This window comes from Rhamphochromis longiceps, linkage group LG3 (genome assembly GCF_057381845.1).
Source record: "Rhamphochromis longiceps isolate RC_006_pf linkage group LG3, R_longiceps_female_GT1.1, whole genome shotgun sequence".
In the NCBI taxonomy this organism is placed as follows: Eukaryota; Metazoa; Chordata; class Actinopteri; order Cichliformes; family Cichlidae; genus Rhamphochromis; species Rhamphochromis longiceps.
Window position 1 is genome coordinate 9,876,262 of NC_140559.1, and position 26,636 is coordinate 9,902,897.

The following is a 26,636-nucleotide window of genomic DNA, read 5'->3' on the forward strand; positions in this document are numbered from 1 at the left end:
TTGCTGTTTTAGAGGAGCTGTGCTTCAAAGGATAGTTGCAGATTTCTGTCAGAATCTGCAGATTATACAGTATAAATAAAATGTTCACGTTTTTCCAACATTGTCTTCCCAACAGTTTCACTGACATCTACGCTGGATGGCCAGGAAGCATTCGCGATGTCTTACCGGGTGCTTCTCCGGAGCTGATAATTGGCGTCTGTCTTGTGTCAGTGACGTAAAAGACGGATTTAATGCGACTTGACCATTCAAACAGCAGTTGCTTTCTAAAACATCGGATGTGTATCGGATTCAGTACCACATACGAAAGTGACCCAGATCGGATTTGAAAATGAGGGATTTGTGCCGTTCACACTGTCACACCATGATCGGATATGGGTCGCATAGGGTAAAAAAAAAAAATCGGATTTGATGCGCTTTTGCCTGCAGTGTGAACATAGCCTAAGAGAATATTGGGAGCAACAACACCATGAAGTCCAAAGAACACACCAGACAGGTCAGGGATAAAGTTATTGAGAAATTTAAAGCAGACTTAGGCTACAAAAAGATTTCCCAAGCCTTGAACATCCCACGGAGCACTGTTCAAGTGATCATTCAGAAATGGAAGGAGTATGGCACAACTGTAAACCTACCAAGACAAGGCTGTCCACCTAAACTCACAGGCCGAACAAGGAGAGCGCTGATCAGAAATGCAGCCAAGAGACCCATGGTGACTCTGGACGAGCTGCAGAGATCTACAGCTCAGGTGGGGGAATCTGTCCATAGGACAACTATTAGTCGTGCACTGCACAAAGTTGGCCTTTATGGAAGAGTGGCAAGAAGAAAGCCATTGTTAAAACAAAACCATAAAAAGTCCCGTTTGCAGTTTGCCACAAGCCATGTGGGGACACAGCAAACATGTGGAAGAAGGTGCACTGGTCAGATGAGACCAAAATAGAACTTTTTGGCCACAATGCAAAACGCTATGTGTGGCGGAAAACTAACACTGCACGTCACTCTAAACACACCATCCCCACTGTCAAATATGGTGGTGGCAGCATCATGCTCTGGGGGTGCTTCTCTTCAGCAGGAACAGGGAAGCTGGTCAGAGTTGATGGGAAGATGGATGGAGCCAAATGCAGGGCAATCTTGGAAGAAAACCTCTTGGAGTCTGCAAAAGACTTGAGACTGGGGCGGAGCTTCACCTTCCAGCAGGACAACGACCCTAAACATAAAGCCAGGGCAACAATGGAATGGTTTAAAACAAAACATATCCATGTGTTAGAATGGCCAAGTCAAAGTCCAGATCTAAATCCAATCAACAATCTGTGGCAAGATCTGAAAACTGCTGTTCACAAACGCTGTCCATCTAATCTAACTGAGCAGGAGCTGTTTTGCAAAGAAGAATGGGCAAGGATTTCAGTCTCTAGATGTGCTAAAAGACTGACAGCTGGAATCGCAGCAAAAGGTGGTTCTACAAAGTATTGACTCAGGGGGCTGAATAATTACGCACACCCCACTTTTCAGTTATTTATTTGTAAAAAATGTTTGGAATCATGTGTCTTGATGCATTCTCAATCATCCAGGAAAGTAAGTCTCCAAAAGTTGATTCTGTTCATCTGGACATAGTGTTTTGGGGGAGAAACGTTTTGTCACTCATCCAAGTGACTTCTTCCGTCTCAGCTGACAGCAGGTTTCCCCAATCTTATAAACAGTACATTTGCATAATGACTGAAACCAGCCCACTGAAGGAACAATGGGCTGGAGTCAGTTCCTTAATCATAATTATGCAAATTCTCATGACCATTGATCAACAACCACCGACTAAAATCCACTGATCAAAGACCACTGATCAATGGCCATGAGTAGGGATGGGTATCGAAAACCGGTTCTTGTTGAGAACCGGTTCCCACTGTTTCAATTCCTTGGAATCGTTTGCCATTTTTGCAAACGATTCCCTTATCGATTCCAGTCGCCCCGAATGACGTCACCACGTTGCGGAGCGTCATTTACCTGGCAGGAAACACGGCGCCTAAGCGGCTCAAACGCTCAAAAGTTTGATTATACTTTATGAGAACCGATGACAACAGGGCAACTTGCAAAGTAGATATTTCATTTAAGGGAGGAAACACTACGAATATGCAAAAGCATTTGCTCACAAAACACGCGATGACACGCGTTTTTAATTCCGCTCGGGACTCGTGACTCTCAACCCAGCAGCAGCGGTAACGTTTGCACGCCCTCTCCCGTTAATGCGGCAGGTAAATAATCAACTAACAGTGCATATTATGTTAGCGCGATCTGCCTTATTACAAGACCTGCCATTACTGTACATGTAGGTGACCATGATGAGAGAGACAGACAGAGTCTGGCTGGCGCTCGCTGGCAGTTCTCGCTGCAGTCTACCGGTAGCGTCTCCTTTCAGGCCAGGATAGACGAATGTCACCGAGCAGTGTCTAAGTTTGTGGTGAAAGGCTTGCACCCATTTGCCACAGCAGATGCCCCCGATTTTTGGTAAGTGAATGTGTTTAATTGTAGGCAGGGACATTACTGGATATTCTTGTGTAATTGCCACAGAACAATTTATGTTATACTTTGTTATTGCTACAGAAGAATATTTATTTTATTATTTTACATTTACAATTTTTTTTCCTGGGGACCCTGTGACACCCCATTGAAGAGCCGTAGGCTGGATCTCTTAAGATCTCACTGTTGGGTTTGTAAGGCCATGTTACTCCTAAATTTCTATCTTGTTCAAAGAGAAGATATAAAACAAAGTTCTAAGCTAATCGACCTTAGTGTTCTCCTTTTAAAAAAAAAAAAAAAGAATCGATAAGAGAATCGATAAAGAATCGAATCGTTAAACAGAATCGAAAATGGAATCGGAATCGTTAAAATCTTATCAATACCCATCCCTAGCCATAAGATAAGATAAGATAAGATAACCTTTATTAGTCCCACACGTGGGAAATTTGTTTTGTCACAGCAGGAAGTGGACATTGCAAAAGTTATGAGGCAAAAATTAGAATACAATAAGAATAAATACAGTACACAACTGTACAGAATAGAATAAAATAAAATACTATATACAGTAGAATAAAATAAAATAAATATACAATAAGATAAAAATAGAATACAAATACAAATACTATATACAACTGAGTAAAAATACAACGATGACAGAAAGGATTATTGCACTTAGTATTATTGCATATGTATGGATGTGTGTGCTTGATCAGTTAAAGTCTTTATTATGGAGTCTGACAGCAGTGGGGAGGAAAGACCTGCGAAGTCTCTCCGTCCCACACCGTGGGTGCCGCAGTCTCCCACTGAAGGAGCTGCTCAGTGCTGTCACAGTCTGCTGCATGGGGTGGGAGATGTTGTCCCACCCCATGAGTACCATTCACAGAGAGTTGGGGAATGGCTGCAATCACAGCATTGTAAGATGGCGAAAGATGTACCCTTAGGCCCCCTCCATGCTAAAATCCCAAGAGGAGCAGATCCGGCAGAGACTGACAATGCTTCTAGATGAGAATACTCTTAAAAAATCCTAGGTCATCCTAGGTTATCTGTTCAACCTGAGCCTGTCACTGGGGAAAGTACCACAGCTGTGGAAAACCTCCTGTGTGGTACAGGTACCAAAGACCTCCCATGCGGTCTGTGACCGGCTCCCGGTGCAGACGGCTCCCTGTCATAGTGTTTCCTCACTTGGCTCATGCGAGCCCAGCCCAATTTTTACTCTTTAAGTGTGCGTGTGTGTGTATGTGTGTGTTGGGGGGGGGGGGGGGGGGGGATATGTGTGTATTCACATCATTTATGTTAATGAGAGTGTGGGGAGTGAGTTGGAGGGTGGGGTGGGCTGCTTTTAACTATGTAAAGCACTTTGTGCTACATTTTTTTGTATGAAAAGTGCTTTATAAATAAAGATTGATTGATTGATTGATTGATTGATCCCAAGGACCTCAGCAGCTACAGGCCGGTAGCCCTGACATCGCATCTGATGAAGACCCTCGAGAGGTTGGTTCTAAACCATCTGAGCCCTCTGGTGAGGTCTTCATTGGATCCGCTGCAGTTTGCTTACCAGCCTGGCATCGGGGTGGAGGACGCCATCATCTACCTCCTGCACCGAGCTCTGTCTCACCTGGAGAAGCCTGGAAGCACTGTGAGGATCATGTTCTTTGATTTCTCCAGTGCTTTTAACACCATCCAGCCACGACTTCAGAGAGACAAGCTGGAGCTATCAGGAGTGGACACCACATGTCCCAGTGGATACTGGACTACCTCACAGGCCGCCCACAGTATGTGAGGACACAGGGCTGTGTCTCTGACACGCTGGTCTGCAGTACGGGGGCCCCGCAGGGAACTGTGCTGGCATCGTTCCTCTTCACCCTCTACACTGCAGACTTCTCCATCAACTCCCCACGCTGCCACCTACAGAAGTTCTCTGACGACTCTGCCATAATCGGCCTCATCACAGGTGAGGACGACTCAGAGTACAGACAGTGGACTCTGGACTTTGTGGACTGGTGTCAGCAGAACCACCTGCTGATCAATGCCGGGAAAACCAAGGAGTTGGTGGTGGACTTCCGGAGACGCAGACTCACCACACTGACACCGGTGAACATCCAGGGAGTGGACATTGAGACAGTGGACTCTTATAGGTACCTGGGTGTTCACCTGAATAATAAACTGGACTGGAGCCACAACACTGATGCTCTTTACAGGAAGGGTCAGAGCAGACTCTACCTGCTGAGGCGGCTGAGGTAATTTGGAGTCCAGGGAGCGCTTTTAAAGACCTTCTATGACTCTGTGGTGGCATCTGTCATTTTTTACAGTGTTGCATGTTGGAGCAGCAGTTTATCGGCAGCTGAGAGGAAGAGGTTGGACAAACTCATCAGGAAGGCCAGCTCTGTTCTGGGATGCACCCTAGACCCAGTACAGGTGGTGGGAGACAGAAGGACTCTGGCCAAAATAACATCTCTGATGGACAGAGTCTCCCAGCCCATGCATGTAGATGTTGCTGTAGAGCTGCTTCAGTGACAGACTGCTGCATCCTCGATGCATGAAGGAGCGTTTCCGCAGGTCCTTCCTCCCTGCAGCTGTCAGACTGTACAATCTGAACTGCTCCCAACAAAGAGAGGTTTACATCAATGCTGTAACTGCAATAAGTTAGTTAATTAACCAATTCGCACTACAACCTGGTTTGCCTCTTACCTGTAATTATTTTTATTTAATTTAATAACTGTACAGTTCTCTCTGTTTATAGTAACCATTGTCCTTAATGCAAATATGTAAGAAAAATTGTGTATGTTTCTGTTCCGTGTCCTGTGTACTGTTTATTTGTATATTTGTCTTTTTGGCTGCTGTTACAACCAAATTTCCCCTTGTGGGACAATTAAAGGATTATTCTATTCTATTCTCTATTCTATTCTAAAAAGGTGTTTGACTTTACTGAGGAGGCTTGTCTAGCACAGCACAAGAAGTCTAAGACTAGGCAACAAAGGAAGTTTGACTTACTTGTTGTACTTCGGAAACCACCGCAAAATACGGAGAGTGTCCTCAGCAGCCAGAAGAGAGAAGGATGCGACATGGAGGATGTGGACAAGTGGGTGAAGAATTTGTCTGACAGGCAGCTCACCCAAAGAGAGAAAAACATCCTTGCTAAAGGGTTAAATTTTGCTGTCACACCGAGACAAATCCCGCTAGTGGAGCTGATCACAGCCACAGAAACAGCAATTTGTAACAACAATATTGCAGAAGTGGAAGCAGAGCAATACGGACGAAAGTTTCGGCCTGTCTCAGCAATGCAAAGGCCCCAGCATCCAACATCACCATCATCACCGATTTTTGTCACTACACAGCAAATTCAAAAGTGTTAAATATATTGGTGTTAGTAGACTTTGTGCAAAAGCAGAGTTAATTTTACTCTAAGTAGAGTCACTTTCTTTTAATGTAACTCTGAGGTGTAAAACATTAGTAGTTAAAATCAAGTGTTAAAAATGAGTGTTTCTATATTAAATCTGGAGGTGTCAAAATGGAAACATTAACTCTTGACCTCTTAACTCTGAACTCCTAAAGGGGCTATGACACTAATAGAGTAAATTCATAGACTCCGCCCCCAGCATCACAGGTTCCGAATGAAGCTGAAGGGAAGCCATTTCAGAACATTTAGCTCTCCATTTTTCCGAGTTGTTTGCCACGCCTGGTAAGTCATTTTTTCTGAGATTCTTGTAATTATTATTACTACTACCTTTTACTTCTGTGGCTTTTTTGAGTCGAGACAAAGCTGTGTGAAAAGCATTAGCACGTTGCTCGGTGATAGCATAAAAATCTGTTTTAGCTAGCTGAAATGTATTGTTGGCGGGCAAAAGACTTTCATATGAGTGTTCAGTCATTTTTTTGCTAACTCAAATACACTTAAAACAATGTTTAGGTTGGCATAAAATTATGGTGGCACTTAAAGCCTGAAAACTATCTCCCACATAAACCGATAAAGTAAACGGCAGTAGCAGATGTGCTGACTGGCTTCTATGTTAACATTTAGATCTTTTCAGAGTTTTGTGCACTCATTTTAGGTAAAAATTAAAAAGATCAAGGCTTATAATTTATTACGGAATTAACTATTGTCTGTCTTCTTCAGTTGTTATAGAGAGCATCATTTTAACAAATGTGTTGTGGGTAGGGCTGCCACAAACAATGATTTTGATAGTAAACTAGTCACCGATTATTTACGTAAAACGGACAGCTTATTGCACCAGCAGCATCTGCTCTTATATAACTATCATTAGATTACAGCTTTAAGTGTTTAAGGTATGTGCTAACTAAAAATAAAGACAAGATGGTAGTTTATTAAATGTTAATTAAATGTGCAGAGTGTTTCGGTGGAGTTTAATAAAGTCAGCCGATTTACTCAGGAACAAATAAAATACTGAAAAAAGCCAAACAATAAAATTTTTAAGTTATCTAAGTGACTCATATATCATGTTTAACCTGAGTAGCGAAAGACGGCGGTGGGTTTGAAAACTATTTGCCGGGAGTCCGGTGTTCTCACGGCTCTAGTGAGCCTAGCACCCGGCTAGCTATCGAGCTAGAGGGTAACAGACGTCTCCGAAAACGTCGGAGCGCTTTTGAAAATATGTGGTGTCTTGATAAACTGAGCAGATATTTGAGGTTTACACACACTGTAAACCCCAACAGTCTACCTGACTTATAAAGTTTGTGGATATAACAATTAAAATTCCTCACAAAGTTGAAACAACTTAAAACTTTTCTGTTCGGTTAACGATTCAAACAGTTATAATTGTACATGGCTTAGAAGTTAAGAGTAAATACTGCTTTCTTAATTATGATTTTTGAGTAAATGTTTTTTTCCGAGCTCCGCATGTGGACGTCATGACGTCATGACGTCTTCTCTCTAACCTGAACGACGTTGACAGAAAATTCTGTTCAATATGGCTGCCCTTCTCGAGCGACTGGAGAACACATTTGGAGAAACTTGTAAGTAAAACGGAACCTTCGTTATGTTTATTTTTTCCGTAAAAAAGCAAGTATATTAATATGTTGCAGCCAATAACTTGTTTTCGAATGCGCTGTTGTGTTAAAAAGCACAGACCCAGGTGGTGAATAGTTGTTCGCGGTTGTTCGCGCTCTTTTTCAAACATAGATTATGTCGTCAGTTTTACAGTTTTAACCGATTAAAACACAGTTTTACGAAGAATCACACATAAAGAAAGGGTCTTAGTGATATTTTAACGACCCCTTGCCAACGCAAGAAAGTTGGCGTTTTTACAACAGCAGCCTCATTGTTCGGCAGGTTTTTTTTTTTTTTTCCTTCTCATTAGCATCATTCAAAAGTGACTTAGCTAGCAGTGGCAACTTCTATCTAAAACAATTGAAATATAGCAAGGTGTTGTATATTTAGTGTGCTGATAAGGTTTTCAATATTTTTATTTTTTCTTCCAAGGCTGAAGGCCAAAGACAAAAAGACAGAAGAAAAAAAAATTCAGACTGCAATTAATTTCAGGTGGAGACAGTAAACACAGGTGAGTTGAAAGATCTATTGAAGAAACCATTCATTAAGTCCCTTAAGGTGAAGATTTCATATATTGATAATGATAAAATTAACACAAATTAAAAGTTTCACTGATAAACACACAATTTTTCCTTGCTTTGAACCCCATGTTCTATATAGATCACAGCTCTGATCTGGAGAACACTATTTTAAAATACTGTGTAGGGTTTTTGTCAAATGATTAAGAAACATACTCTCTGTCACAAGAGACAGAAAGGTTGTATCTTAAAAGAAAAGTCTCCAAAATTTAGTAGAGTCTGATGTCATGCAGTTTCATAAACATGTATTCTCCCCAAAGAATGACACCTGAAAACTTTGCGTTAAATGAACTTTTCTTTTCCCTTTTTAGGAGGCGCCTGATATCAACGTGAAACGCACTGCAGTACTTCGTGCCCTTCCTGTATACCTGCGGGAGGAGGACCCAGAATTCTTTTAGACATGTAATGTAAGTGTATTTTTGCATTACTTAAATTCTGCCAGTAAGATAAAATGCTATGGATTTTTTTAAATACAATTTAATACCCTAGCAGCTACCAAATTGTACAAACAAAATACCCTCTCTGTAGAAAACCCACACACACACAGGTCAGGAGCAGGGCACAGGCGTATCACAGCACTATGGCTATGCTGCAGGTGGCCCAAAAACCAGGCTGAAGTCAAGATTTAGTTTCTTTTTGAGATAAAGTCATGAAATAAAAAATTACTTTTTTTTTTAGAAAAATAATAAAAATACAAATTATGTAATGCAAGAAGCTAACACGTTAATGTACATTTTTCAAAAAAAGTAGAGTACCCTAACTCGTTACAAAGTAACCCACTACACTGCTGAATGTTTTGCTAGATTACAGGTCATGCTTGTCACATTCTCTCAAACCAACCTTACTTATTTAATTGGGGCGATCGTGGCTCAAGAGTTGGGAGTTCGCCTTGTAATCAGAAGGTTGCCGGTTCGAGCCCTGGCTCCGACAGTCTCGGTCGTTGTGTCCTTGGGCAAGACACTTCACCCGTTGCCTACTGGTAGTGGTCAGAGGGCCCGGTGGCGCCAGTGTCCGGCAGCCTCGCCTCTGTCAGTGCGCCCCAGGGTGGCTGTGGCTACAATGTAGCTGCCATCACCAGTGTGTGAATGGGTGTGAATGTCTGGATGACTGAATGTGTAAAGCGCTATACAAATACAGGCCATTTACCATTGATACTGTGTCTATTCCAGGCGGACGCATTGGATGAGTCGACCCTCATTGACACTCCAGTTGCCCTTCTCACAGTGGTTACCGACGGCGCTTCCCAGTCCAGTCCATTTTACTTCCTCAAGCATGGCTGTTTTGGTGAAAGGCGACTAGGTGATGCGTGATATTCCCAGATTTGCAAATGCATTTGCTTTATTGTTTGGCTTGATCTATGCTCTGCATTTAGACTACCCCAGGAAGCTGGTTCACACATTTGCCTTAGTCCAAAATATCTTCATGGGGCTTGATGACGGCAAACCCCTGAAACCCCTGCCTACATGCTCTTAAGGAATATAAGGCAATGTTTGTTAGGACACGCACTCTGTTACTGAGCACTTTGTTTGAAGCACTTTAAGCACTTTAAGTTTACTACAGGCTTTGGGTGGATTTAACTCCATCAGTTTACCTAATTTTCCTATACTTGACTGCCTTATCTGGTTATTTGGAAGCTGATCGTCTTTGTACCCATTTTAAAAAAATTGTTTTTCATTTCTATTTAAAAAAAAGTGATTAGTATTTGACTTTTTGTTTTGCATTTTTGTGTATTTTGAGAAAGATGCAATTAGGACTGATGTCGTCCTTTGTGAGTTTATAAAAAGATAAATGTTCTACACAGAATTTATAATGCTCACTTTATGGTGCCGATGTCCATGTTAGTTGTTTTATAAAAACATTTGTGATGTTTTTAAATTTTCATGAAAAAATGTTAAATAAACAAAATGTAAAGTAACTGAATTTCCGTACTTTTTTTTTTTTTTTTAGTAGTCTACACTCACAACATAAATATCTTTTAATTAATAATCAGATAATTTGAGTTTAGGTTGTAATATAATTGCATTGTGTTGCATCAAAATAATAAACTACACGAAACACAAAAATATTGAAATTAAAGTATACAGTCTTTGAGTAAAGCTCAATTAATAAAATATAAAATATAATTTAAAATTTTTAGGTTAACAATAAATACAAATTTTGAGTACCCCATACTTAGAAGATATGAGTTTTTGTACTTAAATCTTTTGAGGTAATCAGTTTCCACAAAAGTTTTAAGTTCAGTCAACTTGTTCGGGTTTACAGTGCAGCTACATTCTCGCCTGAAAACACGTTAAACGTTTATTTTGTGACCCAGAAAGAATAATAACAGTAATATTAAAACTAACTAGCTGCCGCCATTGTTGGAAACTGAGCAGGGCCGCGCTATGAATTCTGGGACACAGCTTCTTCTTCTTCGGGGTTTAACGGCAGCTGGCATCCTTGTACATGCAGTGCTGCCATCTTCTGTTTCAGTCCGTTATTACACTCTTAAATCCTACTACTTATTCCTGCGTCTTTTGGGATTTTACAAAGCGACTTTGATAGTCGACGTAATCGTGACTATAATATTGACTTGAAAGATGGACAAATTGTTTAGTATCTAGAATTCTCTTTTGGGAAAATGCTTTGCTTAACACAAGTTATGGATCATGATTCTTTTTTTTTTCAATTGATTACCAGGTTATTTGTCCAATTAATTACTGTACAACTAATTTTTTTATTGAATCTCCACACAGGATATGCTTGCAAAGGTGGAATATGGGGGAGTGCAGAAGTATGTCAAAGTTCCAGAAAGTGATGAATGCTTTCATTTTCACCAGTTTCTTAATGATGGTTTGTACTCATGTGCAATTTAAATGAGTATAAAATTATCACCTATAAGTGATCAACAGTAAGACTTGGTGGTTTTAATAGTATAGTGACATTTCGGATTTCTTTGTTTTAGTTATGGACAAGTTCAGCTTGCAGCCTCAATTCTTCACAGAAGGTGTACTCACCCTCACTGATACCTCTGACACTGAAGTTGACGCAGACATTTTTGATGAGCTGGTAAAGTCTGGAGTTCGAGCTTTCAAAGTTGGATATAGAATGCAGACAGCAACAGGTACAGTAGATCCATAATAATTTAGAGGGGTACATTTCTTCATGATCTTCAAAGTTTACATGAATATTAGCCAGATTTAACAACCTTTCAGATTCCAATTTTCTTCTTTGAAAAACTGTAAAATGCTTTTACATGTTGAGAGCATATTACATGCTGTTATCAGATATAATTTATGTGGTTGAGCATTATTGCAGTTGTTGTGACTTCTCATATGCATTTTGCACATTTTTTTTCAATGCCTTTTATGTCCCTTTTTTTCCCTTTAAGACATTGAGATCAGTGTGGTTGACGATGAATCAGAGTCATCGGTACAGCCAATCCCTCTTGCCCTCCTGACATCGCCAGTTTCATTGTCAGACCATCCATCGTCCCCAGCTTCTACCAGTTCATCAGATTCAACTATGATCCTCAAAAGTACAAAGAACAGGAAGAAGGGCCTACAAGAGCTTGATCGCGATGAAGCGAAGCAGGTCAAAAGCAAAGCCTAAAGCAATTTCCAGTGCTTAACAGCATTTTACAAACACTAACTTGTTTGTATAATTTACTTCAGTTTAATCAGTATGACTTTTTTTTTTTAAACAGAAGGTGTGTAGTGTCCTGAGCTCAAACCCAAAGGGTGAAGAAATTTTCAATGAATACGACAAAACTAAAACACTGTCAGATCCAAGTCGTCGACAAATGGTCAACATACTGGTTGCAGATATGATAGAATCACACGGGTAAGTATTCTTTGATGATCATAAAAACAATTGTCGAGTGAGCAGAAGAGCAATACACTTTTTGTTTTTGAAAGGAGGATTCCGCCCATAAGTGTTCGGACTAACTATGCACTGGGGATTGCAACGCTTTTTCCATATCTCCAAGATCCTTACTCAAAAAATGGCTATGTAAGTGTTATCTCTGAAACGCAACATCTCTGTAATTTATACATGTTGTTAAAGTGGTACCAAATATGCATTCCTTTGTTGCATTTTTTTGTTGTGTATGTTTTTTGTTTGTTTTTGTGTGTGATTGATTGATGTGCATGCATGAGCAGGAACATTACTATGATCCGGAGGCTAATACTGGCTATCTTGCTTGGAGACTCAAGACTGTCCAACACAATACCTATGATGGTGCTAGTGGGTGTCCCAGGCCAAACTTCCAGCACAGTCCAACAACCCGAAGAGAATCTTTGTTTGTTAGTGGACAGCTTTTTGGTGAGGAGTGCAGAGAGGCTCTGTCTGTTATTAGACACTCAACAGATAGGTCTGTGGTTAAAGAGAAGATGAAAGCTACTTTTGAATATAGACAGAAGCTGGTACATGACCCAGATGCAACATCATCAATCTTGGATGTCTTCCCTCGTTTCCTTGATACACCGGGGTTGGTGAGTATATTTTTAGACATTTCATGATCTGAAACTAAAGATAACATTTTGCCAAGAACACTTAAGTAACCAGTATTTGGTTCCTGTTTTGTCTTATTAATAGATTGATCAGGATTTTGCAATGATGCTTGGAGATGAGGCCTCTGGAAGATTTCTTACAAAGTGGTCTTCGTATTTCAAGCAAAAAATCATCGCAGAAAGCCAAAGTCTTCCATCAAGTCCTTGTGTTGAGGAGTTACGAGCATCTTTTGATACGGAGGCTTCAAATGACTGGGGTAAATTTGGACAGTGTTTCAGTATATAAAATACTTACATTTCCATTTGTCTGTCCTAAAACAGTCAACTGAGCGTAAATAGACTAGTAAATTAGTAATTTATGCATCCTTGTGGCTGTAAGCATTTCCAGAAATCTCATCATTTAACTGCTTATTTTCCAACTGTTTTCTAGTTCATGTTTAACCTTTTGTCTCAAATGTGCTTTTTGTCTTTAAGGCTGGGATAGTGACATGGCAGCTCTTCTGTTGTTGCTGCATCTCCTGCCCCCAACATCAAAAGGCCACAAAAAAACAGCAAAAATTAGCTCTGCACAGGCAGCCAATCATCTTGTGAGATTCCTCAAGGTATGCTCTATTACTCTACTCTAATTTTTTGTAAAAACTGTTTGTAATTAATGATTTTTGGTCCATGGTAAACCACAAGATAAAAACAGAAAAGACGCAGTAAATTAATTATCTTTTGTGTATTTGGTATGAAATCATGCTGTATCTATAGATATCAGAAGAGATAAAATCTGGTATGGCTTTCCTTTCCAAAAGAAGTTAATCCACAGATTTGGGTTCAGCACACACTCATTGCCCCTGCAAACAGAAGAATGTGAACTTCAAAAATAAAGCATTACTCTGTTTTATTCTACTTGGATCCATTTGTGTTAAGACGGGTTACTTGCTTGGGCCCACAGACCTTATATGCAAGCCAAACAGTTGAAAAGAAAATTTTACTCATGATTGAAATGTGCTATTCAAATTCCAGGAAGGCGTCAGCCTCACTACTTTCCTGGAGAAAGCTAACACCAGGCAGCCCTTCCTTCTCTGCATTGGTGAACAAAAGAAGAACATTCAGAGGTTCTTCATCGTTGTAGACCAGAAAGCTATCCCATGTGATGCTCCAACTTCAGTGGCTGCTTTTGATGGGCTTTTCAAAGCACACTTTGTCTTCAGCCTCTCATATGATGAAGCTCTTTCCAGTTTCTACACCTTCATTCAAACCACAATCTACAACATTGATGTTGGAAACACAAAAGAAAGCCCTCGAGTCAAGGAACTGAGAGCACGTCTGCTGCGAGACCGTTAAATGCCCGCAAGGTCCACACGCTTTTAGGAGGAAAAAAAACTGTTTGACAATGTTCAAATGCTTTGTTTGTAAAATGCACCACAAAAATTGTTCAGCTCTTTGTCAACATTTAAAGTTTCATCATGGTTTATATCCAAACAAAAATCTGCGTTTAAAATGTGGAGAGCAGGGATGTCTTTCATCTTTTTGTACTTACAATGGCTTTAGAAAACATCTTCATAATGTACATAGTCATTATCACGATAAACATGTAGGGATGGAACAGGAAGTTGCCCAACAAACACATTCTCTAGGAGACTCTTTTAGTGATCAACCATCTACTTCTGCATCTGTATCACAGGTTCCCACTGTTATTTCACAGGACTCGCTTGTTGGAATGTGTGGATCTATTGTCGCTCACTTACAAGCTTCTGGTCTTACTGAGAGTGCTGTTCAAACAATAATTAGTTCTGTTGAGGAAGTTGTCAGTGATGTTCAGAGTCAAGCAAGAGAAGTAGTACTCCAAACATTTTCCCCTGATAGTAAGGAATCAAACATTTACAAAAGAGTTGAGCACAATTTAAACCAATTAGATAACCCCTTTTCAAAATTTAACACTGAGAAAAAAAGACAGAAATATTACGATGAAAAATGGGAAATAGTTGAGCCTAAAGAATTTGTACTTGGTGTAAGATTGGATACACGTAGACATAGAACTACAGGGGTTTATAGCGAAACACCTGTCAGAGACAAATACATGTATGTGCCCATTTTAGGTACGATACATTCAATTTTCAAGAATAAAGACATTAGAGAATGCTTCTTGCATGAGAAACAAACACAAGCTGGGTTATACAAAGACATTAATGATGGATTATATTTCCAAAACCATCCTCTGTTTTCACAACAGAAATATGCTCTACAGATTTTACTGTATTACGATGATTTTGAAACTGCTAACCCATTAGGTTCGAAGAAAGGGATCCACAAACTGGGCTGTATTTATTTCACTATAAAAAACCTCCCACCAAAGGTTAACTCTGTGCTGATGAATGTACATCTAGCTGCTCTTTTCTACACAGAAGACTTAAAGAAATATGGTTTTGAAGAAATACTAAAGCCTTTGATTGATGACTTGAAAATTTTAGAAACTAAAGGAATCCTGCTTCCCTTTACTGAAGAGCCAGTGTTTGGTTCTGTTGTTCAAGTTACAGGAGACAATCTTGCTTTAAATGGCTTACTAGGTTTTGTTGAATCATTTAGTGCAACAAACTGGTGTAGGTTTTGTTTAGTAAACAAGGAAGAAATTCAGTCTGTGTTTAATGAAGACAGTTCGGACATTGTTCTGCGCTCCAGAGAACTTCATATTGAACACTGTAATGCATTAAGTGAAGACCCTGCTCTCACTTCCGTTTATGGAGTTAAAAGATCTTGTGTGCTCAATTCATTGGAATATTTTCACAGCACTGACAATTATGCAGTTGATATAATGCACGATTTATTGGAAGGAGTTGTGCAGTATGAGCTCAAACTTTTTTTCCAATACATGATCAAAAATGGCTACATCTCCATTAGCACATTACTGGACAGGATACAGACGTTTAATTATGGTTTTGTAGAGCGTAAAAATAAACCAAGTGGGTTAAAAATAGACGATAACAGCAAACACTTAGGTTTAAATGCCATTCAGTCATTATGTATCCTACGCAATACTCCACTAATTTTTGGAGACATAGTTGAGCGGGACAATAGTCACTGGAATTTTGTTCTCCTGTTGTTGCAAATTGTTGATATTGTGTTACTTGAAACATCTGATCTGTGATCACCATAACATGTTTAAAAACTTGTTCCCTGGTAGAAAATTAATTCCTAAACACCACCTAATGATTCACTATCCAAGGTGTATTAAGAAAATTGGCCCTTTTATCCATATATGGTGTATGCGTTTCAAAGCAAAACACAATTTTTTCAAAAGGGCTGTCAAAAATTTTAAAAACCTTACAAAATCTCTAGTAAAGCAACATCAGCGTCAATTGGCCTTTTACTATGAAAACTATTGTTTTAAAAGATTTCAGTTCGGTCCTTTAAAATTAAAAAGAGTTGATAGCATGGAAGGTGGACATTTGTTGTGCGAGTCATTAAATGTAGATTCATGTGTAAATGTTTCAACTACAAATTGGGTTAGAAATTATGGCACTGAATACCAGGTTGGTTTGTTTTTATGCACTGGAATGTCCAGTGATCTGCCAGTGTTTAAGAAAATTTGCTATATCATAATACATGAACAACATGCATTCATAATAGGCTGTACTGTCAACACCTTGTACTTTGATGAACACTTTCATGCATACTGCATTGAAGAAAAAAGTAATGAGCATGCTGTTATTTCAATTGACCAGCTCACCTATGTTAGACCCTTTGACAAGCAATATTCAAATGAAAATGAGAAGATATACATTATTCCATATTGTTACATGTTTTAAAAAATGTTTTGAAAATGTGGTGCATATAAAAATAAATCTTTTTCAGAAGAACATTGGCTCTTTTTAATATTTTTTTCCCCAAGGAATTTCTAAAAGATCAGAACAGTAAAATTTACACTTTTTAGAATTAAATAGACGATAACTCTTTTGTAGTCAAAATAAAATACTCTGTAAGAGTTAATATATAAACTCTTAACACCTAGTTAGTGTTAATGAGTGTTAAATTTTCAACTCCAGGCAGATTTGATATTTAACACTAAATCAGAGTTAATGTACCAACTCTCCAAAAAGAGTTAAATTAACACTCTCTGGTGTGGACCCATACTGACACTTTAAAAGAGTTGAAATCAAATCTGACGGTGTTAATTTGGACATGCTGGATTTGCTGTGTACTCAGTGATGAAAATACTTATGAGCCCCTGAAACGACACCCAGGAAGTGGCTACAGGAAGAGTGTGATAGACTGTCTGAAGCAGTTAGAACAAGAGAAAGCTATTGACCTCATACCACAGGCTATACCCAGGGGAGTCTACACCAAGTCTGTATGGTTTACCGAAAATACATAAACAGGCTGCACCTTTAAGACCGATGGTCTGCATGATCAACTCGGTCACCTATAACATCTCCAAGTTTCTGGCTTCGATCCTCAACCCGCTGGTGGGCAGCTCTGAACACCACATCCAGAACACACTGGATTTTGTTGAGAAGGTGAGAGGTGTCATGATGGAGGCAGATGAAACCATGGTCTCGTACGACGTTACATCTCTCTTCACCTGCATCCCAGTCACAGAAGCGTTGGAGGTAGTCCGTAAGAGATTACAGGATGACACCAACCTCAGCAAGAGGACCACTCTCAGCATCGACCAAGTGTGTTTGAACTGTGTCTTCATTCCACCTGTTTCACATACAAGGGTCAGTTCTACAGGCAGAAACATGTGTGTGCCATGGGCTCCCCAGTTTCACCCATTGTGGCCAATTTGTACATGGAAGAAGTGGAAAAGAGGGCTTTGCTATCCTACCCTGGAACACCACCAATCCATTGGTTCAGATATGTGGATGACACCTGGGTGAAAATCAAATCTCACGACGCACTAAGGAACTGGTTGTGGACTTCGGGAGGTCCAGAGAAGGTCCAATGCCGGTTCAGATAGAGGGGGAGGAGGTGGAGGTGGTCAACAAGTACAAGTACCTCGGGTTGTGGGTGGACAACAAACTGGACTGGTCATGCAACACAGAGCACCTGTATAAAAAAGCCCAAAGCCGACTGTACTTCCTCAGGAGGCTGAGGTCTTTTAACATCTGCCGGAAGCTCCTGAGGATGTTTTACCAATCAGTGGTTGCTGGAATACTTTTCTATGCTGTGGTGTGCTGGGGGAGCAGCACAGCAAAGAAGGACTCATCCAGGCTGGAGAAACTGATCAGGAAGGCTAGCTCTGTGGTCGGCATGAAGCTGGACACTCTAAATATTTTATTTATATATGTCTCTGTATTTATATATGTGTATATATATAATATTCTCTGTAACTTCTGTCGGTGCTGTGCTTTTGGAAACCGAATTTCCCAGAGGAACCCACCCGAGGGATTAATAAAGTTTCATCTTATCTTATCTCTTATCTTACTACATTTCACGGATCACATTAACTCGGTGGACGGACACATCAAATTCACCAGGGAGGATATGAAAAGTGGCAGGTTAGCCTTCTTAGACTGTGGGATTTCCATCAGTAATGGAGGACATCTAAAAGCTGACGTGTACCGTAAACCTACACATACGGATCAGTATCTAAGGTTTGACTCTCATCATTCACTGGAGCACAAACTGGGTGTCATCAGGACGCTACAACACAGAGTGAAGACCATCCCCACTGACACAGCGGCCAGGGAAGCAGAAGAACAGCACATCAAGAAGGCCCTGAGTAAATGTGGTTATCCCGGTTGAACTTTTGTCAAAGCTGGAAAGGCACCTAAAGAAAGCTCCAGCCGATCCAGGAGAGAAGGACAACCGCTGCCCAAGCAAAAACCTGCAGTGATCCCATATGTGTCAGGAGTATCAGAACAGTTGAGACACATTTTTTTCTAAACATCGGGTCTCTGTGGCTTTTAAACCCCAAAACACGTTGCGCCAAAACTTGGTTCACCCCAAGGATCGGGTCCCCCGACACAAACAGAGTAACATAGTGTACGCTGTTAAGTGCCAGGAAGATTGCCAGGATTTGTACATCGGGGAAACCAAACAACCTCTGGCGAAGCGGATGGCACAACACAGAAGAGCTACCTCGTCAGCCCAGGACTCTGCAGTCTATTTACACCTACAGGCCAGTGGACACTCTTTCAATGATGAGGATGTACACATCCTGGACAGGGAAGAATGCTGGTTTGAGCGCAGAGTCAAGGAGGCCATTTACGTGAAAAGGGAAAGACAATCGCTGAATCGAGGAGGGGGCCTAAGGGTACATCTTTCGCCATCTTACAATGCTGTGATTGCAGCCATTCCCCAACTCTCTGTGAATGGTACTCATGGCCATTGATCAGTGGTCTTTGATCAGTGGTCATGAGAATTTGCATAATTATGATTAAGGAACTGACCTCCCAGCCCATTTTTCCTTCAGTGGGCTGGTTTCAGTCATTATGCAAATGTACTGTTTATAAGATTTGGGGAAACCTGCAGTCAGCTGAGACTGAAGAAGTCACTTGGATGAGTGTCGAAACGTTTCTCCCACAATCAACTTTTGGAGAGATACTGAATAGGATGCAACAGCCTTTTGTCTCTGATCCAGAAAGAGGAGTTCCATGGCGACTTGTAAATCTAATTTGAAATTTTAACCATTTTGATAATAAATCGTGAAAATTTGTAACTACAGCATATTTGTCATATTTGCCAAACAGTAATAATGAAAGGAAATTGATATGTTATAAACAAAAAAATATCCTAAATCTCACAGTTGTCGTGAATAAGAAAACATGTTATGTATACTGATTGGTGCCCACCAGGGACTTTATAAAAACAAATGGGAAAAAAATGGAAAAAATAAAAACTGAATAAAACAGTAAATTAATGACTAAGGAAATACCTAAATGTAAATAAAAGGAAAATTTAAAATTCCAGATATTTTTGTTAGTAAAGTAATATAATCTCCATTTTAAATAAATATTAATTCAACTCATTTCATTTATATAGCACCAAATCATTAGAACAGTTGCCTCAATAATAAAGTGTGAAACCTAACCTGAGAGTTTGCAGTGTACAGTTTGAACTTTTCAATCCATTGGACAGAAGCTTCACTCCAGAGTCTTGCAGGTCATTGTTACTCAGGTCCAGTTCTCCCAGACTAGAAGACGGGGAGCTGAGAACTGAGTACAGAGCTTCACAGCTTCTCTGTGAGAGGTTGCAGCCATTCAGTCTGAAAACCAATGATATTTGAGATCAAATGAAATTACTCTTACTTTCAACTTACTACAATAAAAACAAATATTTCCATCTACACTTCATAAATAGGAATACAACTTAAAATTCAAGTCTGGGGAAAAACATTTTAAATTCCTGTTGTAACAGCTCATTTACATCTCTATATCTCTGATGCTTGAAAAAAAATGACATCTGTGATTTTTGTTGATATATAAAACTAACGAACATGGAGACAAGATCATGAGTAAACAACTTGAGTCATGTACTCCTTGAAAGGATGATGGAAAGATCAGACCCATGTCATTATTGTGGTAAAATTGATGCTAAAGGTGCTTGTTGCTAACCTCTGAATTATGTTGGAAACAGTGCCCTGGCTGATAATACTGCATCAAGAACACTTGACCAGGACATACAGGATTTCTTTCAATTGAGCAAATGGCTCAGGAGTTATGGGAGTTACTGATGTTCAAAAAAAAATGTTGCAAAACAACTGTTGGAAGCCAGCAAGAGGTAATGCTTTAGAGGATTACAAAATAGGAATAATGTTATATATATGTGGAGAATGAATTTTTTTTTTTTTTTGAATGAGCTTGGTTATATGATACAGTGGGGCAAAAAAGTATTTAGTCAGCCACCGATTGTGCAAGTTCCCCCACCTAAAATGATGACAGAGGTCAGTAATTTGCACCAGAGGTACACTTCAACTGTGAGAGACAGAATGTGAAAAAAAAATCCATGAATCCACATGGTAGGATTTGTAAAGAATTTATTGGTAAATCAGGGTGGAAAATAAGTATTTGGTCAATAACAAAAATACAACTCAATACTTTGTAACATAACCTTTGTTGGCAATAACAGAGGTCAAACGTTTACTATAGGTCTTTACCAGGTTTGCACACACAGTAGCTGGTATTTTGGCCCATTCCTCCATGCAGATCTTCTCGAGAGCAGTGATGTTTTGGGGCTGTCGCCGAGCAACACGGACTTTCAACTCCCGCCACAGATTTTCTATGGGGTTGAGGTCTGGAGACTGGCTAGGCCACTCCAGGACTTTCAAATGCTTCTTATGGAGCCACTCCTTTGTTGCCCGGGCGGTGTGTTTTGGATCATTGTCATGTTGGAAGACCCAGCCTCGTTTCATCTTCAAAGTTCTCACTGATGGAAGGAGGTTTTGGCTCAAAATCTCACGATACATGGCCCCATTCATTCTGTCCTTAACACGGATCAGTCGTCCTGTCCCCTTGGCAGAAAAACAGCCCCATAGCATGATGTTTCCACCCCCATGCTTCACAGTAGGTATGGTGTTCTTGGAATGCAACTCAGTATTCTTCGTCCTCCAAACACGACGAGTTGAGTTTATACCAAAAAGTTCTACTTTGGTTTCATCTGACCACATGACATTCTCCCAATCCTCTGCTGTATCATCCATGTGCTCTCTGGCAAACTTCAGACGGGCCTGGACATGCACTGGCTTCAGCAGCGGAACACGTCTGGCACTGCGGGATTTGATTCCCTGCCGTTGTAGTGTGTTACTGATGGTGACCTTTGTTACTTTGGTCCCAGCTCTCTGCAGGTCATTCACCAGGTCCCCCCGTGTGGTTCTGGGATCTTTGCTCTCCGTTCTCATGATCATTTTGACCCCACGGGATGAGATCTTGCGTGGAGCCCCAGATCAAGGGAGATTATCAGTGGTCTTGTATGTCTTCCATTTTCTGATGATTGCTCCCACAGTTGATTTTTTCACACCAAGCTGCTTGCCTTTTGTAGATTCACTCTTCCCAGTGTGGTGCAGGTCTACAATACTTTTCCTGGTGTCCTTCGAAAGCTCTTTGGTCTTGGCCATGGCGGAGTTTGGAGTCTGATTGTTTGAGGCTGTGGACAGGTGTCTTTTATACAGATGATGAGTTCAAACAGGTGCCATTCGTACAGGTAACGAGTGGGGGACAGAAAAGCTTCTTACAGAAGACGTTACAGGTCTGTGAGAGCCAGAGATTTTCCATGTTTGAGGTGACCAAATACTTATTTTCCACCCTAATTTACGAATAAATTCTTTACAAATCCTACCATGTGAATTCATGGATTTTTTTTTCACATTCTGTCTCTCACAGTTGGAGTGTACCTCTGGTGCAAATTACTGACCTCTGTCATCATTTTAGGTGGGGGAACTTGCACAATCGGTGGCTGACTAAATACTTTTTTGCCCCACTGTATATACTGAGTGTACCAGTATACCTGTTTGTAACAAAAGCAAAAGTTGTTAAAAGTGTTATCAGCTGAATGTGTACTGATGAAAATAATTTATTCATGGATTTTTATTATTTTCTTTTCATGTGTATTCATTTTGGAAGATTAAAGAAAAGCGGTGGATGCACTACAGATGGGTCTGAGTATTATTTTGAGGGTGACATGCACAAATGTTTCTAAAAAGCTCAAACTTATTGCTGCTACAAACCATACATTGCATCAATACTTTAACAATAAAGGAATGAACATATTCACTTACAGAGCTTTGTTGGAGGCTTTGACCACTGGCAGCAGCCTCAGAAGAGCCTCCTCTGAAGCAGAGTATTTCTTCAGGTCAAACACATCCATATCTTTTTCTGATGACAGTAAGATGAAGACCAGAGCTGACCACTCAGCAGGAGACAGCTCATCTGTGGAGAGACTTCCTGATCTCAGGGACTGTTGGATCTCCTCCACTAGAGAACGATCATTCAGTTCATTCAGACAGTGGAACAGATTGATGCTTTTCTCTGCAGACAGATTCTCACTGAGCTTCTCTTTGATGTACTTTACTGTTTCCTGATTGGTCTGTGAGCTACTTCCTGTCTGTGTCAGCAGACTTCGTAGGAGAGTCTGATTGGTCTGCAGTGAAAGACCCAGGAGGAAGCGGAGGAACAAGTCCATGTGTCCATTTGGACTCTGCAAGGCCTTGTTCACAGCACTCTGGTAGAAGTGTTTTTCTGCAGATTCTCTTGTTTCAGACTTCTGGGAGGTTTTTTGTTCTTCCAGCAGATTGAGTCCAGAGTTGATGAAGGTCAGATGGACATGAAGAGCAGCCAGAAACTCCTGAACACTCAGATGGATGAAGCAGAACACCTTGTCCTGGTACAGTCCTCTCTCCTCTTTAAAGATCTGTGTGAACACTCCTGAGTACACTGAGGCTGCTCTGATATCGATGCCACACTCTATCAGGTCTGATTCATAGAAGATCAGGTTTTCTTTCTGCAGCTGATCAAAAGCCAGTTTTCCCAGAGACTCCATCATCTTCCTGCTCTCTGGGCTCCAGTGTGGATCTGTCTCAGCTCCTCCATCATACTTGACCTTCTTCACTTTGGCCTGAACCACCAGGAAGTGGATGTACATCTCAGTCAGGGTCTTGGGCAGCTGTCCTCCCTCTCTGGTTTCCAGCACATCCTCCAGAACTGTAGCAGTGATCCAGCAGAAGACTGGGATGTGGCACATGATGTCGAGGCTTCGTGATGTCTTGATGTGGGAAATCATGTTGCTGATCTGCTTCTTATCTCTGAATCTCTTCCTGAAGTACTCCACCTTCTGTGGGTCAGTGAACCCTCTGACCTCTGTCACCATGCCAACACAGACAGGAGGGATCTGATTGGCTGCTGCAGGTCGTGTGGTTATCCAGAGGCGAGCAGAGGGAAGCAGTTTCCCCCTGATGAGGTTTATCAGCAGCACATCCACTGAGGTGGACTTTCTAGGGTCAGTTAGGATTGTAGTTTTGTGGAAGTTCAGAGGAAGTCGACACTCATCCAGACCATCAAAGATGAACACAACCTGGAAGTCTTCAAAGCTGCAGATTCCTGCTTCTTTGGTTTCACTAAAGAAGTGATGAACAAGTCCCACCAAGCTGAACTTTTCCTCTTTCAGCACATTCAGCTCTCTGAAAGTGAATGGAAATATGAACTGGATGTCCTGGTTGGCTTTGTCTTCAGCCCAGTCGAGGGTGTATTTCTGTGTTAAGACTGTTTTCCCAATGCCAGCCACTCCCTTTGTCAGCACTGTTCTGATTGGTTCATCTCTTCCAGGTGAGGCTTTAAAGATGTCTTGTTGTCTGATTATTGCTTCTAGACTGCCTGATTTCCTGAAAGCTGTTTCAATCTGTCTGACTTCATGTTCATCATTGACCGCTGCAGTCCCTCCCTCTGTGATGTAGAGCTCTGTGTAGATCTGATTCAGAAGGGTTGGGTTTCCTGCTTTAGCAACTCCCTCAAACACACACTGGAACTTCTTCTTCAGTGCAGATTTAATTTCATGCTGACACCACTGCAAGTTCCTAGTGGAGATTCCTAAAAGAACCAATAGACAAAATAAATCATTCATCCATCAAGTGCAAGTTTTTTAATGATTTTCTAGTCTTTTTTTTCAGACAGTAAATGTTTCATTGATCCAGCAGGGTAAATATTTAAAGAAATATTCTTACTGCTCTGCAGACGGTCAGCCAGCTCCTCCTGCTTCATTCTCTTCATGAAATCCAGTGTGATCTTCACAAAGGCATCTCTGCTGCTCTTACTCTGTTCTTCATCGTTACCTCGTAATACATCCTCATCCTGACATTGACTCTTTAAGCATTGTAGGTCATCTGGACTCAGATCTGTCTGGATTTTCTTTAGCTCGTTCCTCACAAAAGTGATGATTTTTGCCTCCAGTATCTATAATAGAATACGTATGAATGACCAAAACACGTTTCTCTCACAAGAGAGAAAAGAAGAACATAAATTAGAGCTACAATGTCCAAAGTGGGAAAAGGTAAAATCCCCATTTTTCCAGAATAATTTCCACATATCTATCCCTATTTATTGCTCTTAAATCTAAATGTCGTCACTTATGCTGTTCATATGAGTATGTATGTCTCTCTCTCTTACACACACACACACACACACACACACACACACACACACACACACACACACACGCTCTATCTGCAGCTAAACCCAGATATTTTGGAACACTAACCAGGTTTGGTGAAGTGAATACAAGAGCCCTTTTCTCTACAGTAAACAGCATAGTTTAGCCACCTGAAATTTTTTGATGAACACATTTACTAAAAGAATCAGAATCTTCTGATTCTGATACTTTCAGTACTTTAATTTTTAAGATCCTTCAGCAGCTGGCTCTAGGTGATCCATACGCCATACAGTACATTGTATGATCATACACTGTTATTTCCAGCTGAAGAGCTTAAGTGTTTCTCTTGATAGCGCCATAAATTTTGAGAAACGTAAAGTATTACTTGGTCATCATATTTCCACCTACACAAATTCCCTACTGCTAACACTACTACTATTCTTGTAGTAGAGCTTGTACTATTCTTGTACAAGCTCTGGTTATATTCCATGTGGATTATTATAATTTATCCTTTCTAGATTACCACACAAATGTCTCCATAGACTTCGGCCAGTGCAAAGTTTAGCTGCATGTATCATTAATAGAACCCATTACTACTGCCCTTCAACCACTTCATTGGCTTCCTGTGAAATATCACACTGATTTGTACCACAGGCCTTCAAGCTGGCTGTAGTTAAACCTTTACTCAAAAAGCCATCTCTAGACCCAGCAGTCTTAGCTAATTATAGGCCAATCTCAAACCTTCCTTTCATATCAAACATCCTTGAAAGAGTCAAAGGAGCTTGCAAAGAAAAGCGGCTGGACTTCTTTAAGTTGCTTGAAGACGTTTCACCTCTCATCCGAGAAGCTTCTTCAGTTCTAGGGTCAAATGGTGGAGAGCCCCAGATTTAAACCTAGTGGGAGTTTCCCCCCAAAGAGGGACAAAAGGACCCCCTGATGATCCTCTAATCGCCTGAGCCAAGGTGTGAAACTGGGTGTGGGCTCCAATCAGCCAGAGTTTCGGGTGGGTTCATTGTGAAACCTGGCCCCACCTTATCATGCGAATTCCTGAGGTCAGATGGCCCAGGATGTGCGTGGGCGTTAAGGCGTCTGGGGAGGGAACTCAAAACTGGATTATAGATGGCAGAGAGTTGGTGTCGTAAACCACCGCCTCTGTTCAAAGATGGTCGCTCACAGTGGACATAGATGGCTTCTTTCACTCCTCTTTCAAACCATCTGTCCTCTCTGTCCAAAATGTGAACATTGGCATCCTCGAAAGTGTGACCTTTGACCTTTAGATGCAGATGTACTGCTGAGTCTTGTCCCGTGGAGGTGGCTCTTCTATGTTGTGCCATGCGCTTGTGAAGTGGCTGTTTGGTCTCTCCAATGTAGAGGTCTTGGCATTCCTCGCTGCACTGTACAGCAAACACCACATTGTTAAGTCTGTGTTTTGGGGTTTTGTCTTTCGGGTGAACCAGTTTTTGTCTGAGTGTGTTGCTGGGTCTGAAATACACTGGGATGTCATGCTTGAAGAAAACTGAGTTTTTCTGATACACCAGCTACATAGGGGATGACAATGTTGTTGCATCTGTCCTTCTTATCCTCCCTCGCTGGTGTCTGATCTTCTTTTCTGTGCCTCTTTGCTGACTTTAAGAACGCCCATTTCAGATAACCGCACATTTTGAGTGCTTCCTATTGTCGCGCTGACCTAGTAGGTGTGGCTGTTACTCTTCTCTTTCTCCTCTTGCCCACTACCTGCTCTGTGCTGCTGCTTGCGCATGGCTGCTGATTAGACCTTGTGCGCAATCTACAACTAAGTGCGGCCTGGTGTGCGCCGCTCTGCCAGGTGAGCTGAATTAGAGCAATCAAGGGTGGGCGTGCCTAGTAGACCTTAAAATGCATGTAGCAGTCATTTGACCCGGGTGCGACATACTGAGAGGACAGCAAATGAAGCACAATCCACTTTCCACTGTGAGGAAGACTTTGAGCTAGACGGGCTATCGGTAAGCTCTTGGA

The 26,636-nt window shown here is 40.9% G+C and overlaps 2 protein-coding genes and 1 long non-coding RNA gene across 3 annotated transcripts in view; 2 read left to right on the top strand and 1 right to left on the bottom strand.

Annotated features, from left to right (window-relative positions):
- Positions 1-26,636, bottom strand: part of LOC146672843 (protein NLRC3-like) — a 71,570-nt gene that overhangs the window by 14,489 nt on the left and 30,445 nt on the right. Inside the window, exons 5-7 of the mRNA XM_085389651.1 lie at positions 24,217-24,445; positions 22,279-24,082; positions 19,597-19,770 (exon numbers count right to left, since the gene is read on the bottom strand). Of these exons, the coding sequence (XP_085245777.1) occupies positions 19,597-19,770; positions 22,279-24,082; positions 24,217-24,445 (2,207 nt within the window). The remainder of the gene's footprint in view (positions 1-19,596; positions 19,771-22,278; positions 24,083-24,216; positions 24,446-26,636) is intronic.
- Positions 7,359-10,000, top strand: LOC146672844 (uncharacterized). The gene is made up of 4 exons (XR_014908540.1): positions 7,359-7,473; positions 7,940-8,018; positions 8,397-8,492; positions 9,255-10,000. It is a non-coding gene; the product is annotated as an uncharacterized LOC146672844 (long non-coding RNA).
- On the top strand, positions 11,891-13,907 carry LOC146672845 (uncharacterized). Its single transcript, XM_085389661.1, has 6 exons — positions 11,891-11,907; positions 11,982-12,075; positions 12,225-12,557; positions 12,661-12,832; positions 13,050-13,177; positions 13,587-13,907. The coding sequence occupies exons 1-6, from the start codon at positions 11,891-11,893 to the stop codon at positions 13,905-13,907; spliced, it is 1,065 nt and encodes a 354-aa protein (XP_085245787.1).

Bases quoted from the DNA above. Each gene is read 5' to 3' on its own strand.
- LOC146672845 (XM_085389661.1), top strand. The intron at 12,558-12,660 runs GTGAGTATATTT...TCTTATTAATAG, and splicing joins TCCTTGATACACCGGGGTTG to ATTGATCAGGATTTTGCAAT. The intron at 13,178-13,586 runs GTATGCTCTATT...TTCAAATTCCAG, and splicing joins ATCTTGTGAGATTCCTCAAG to GAAGGCGTCAGCCTCACTAC.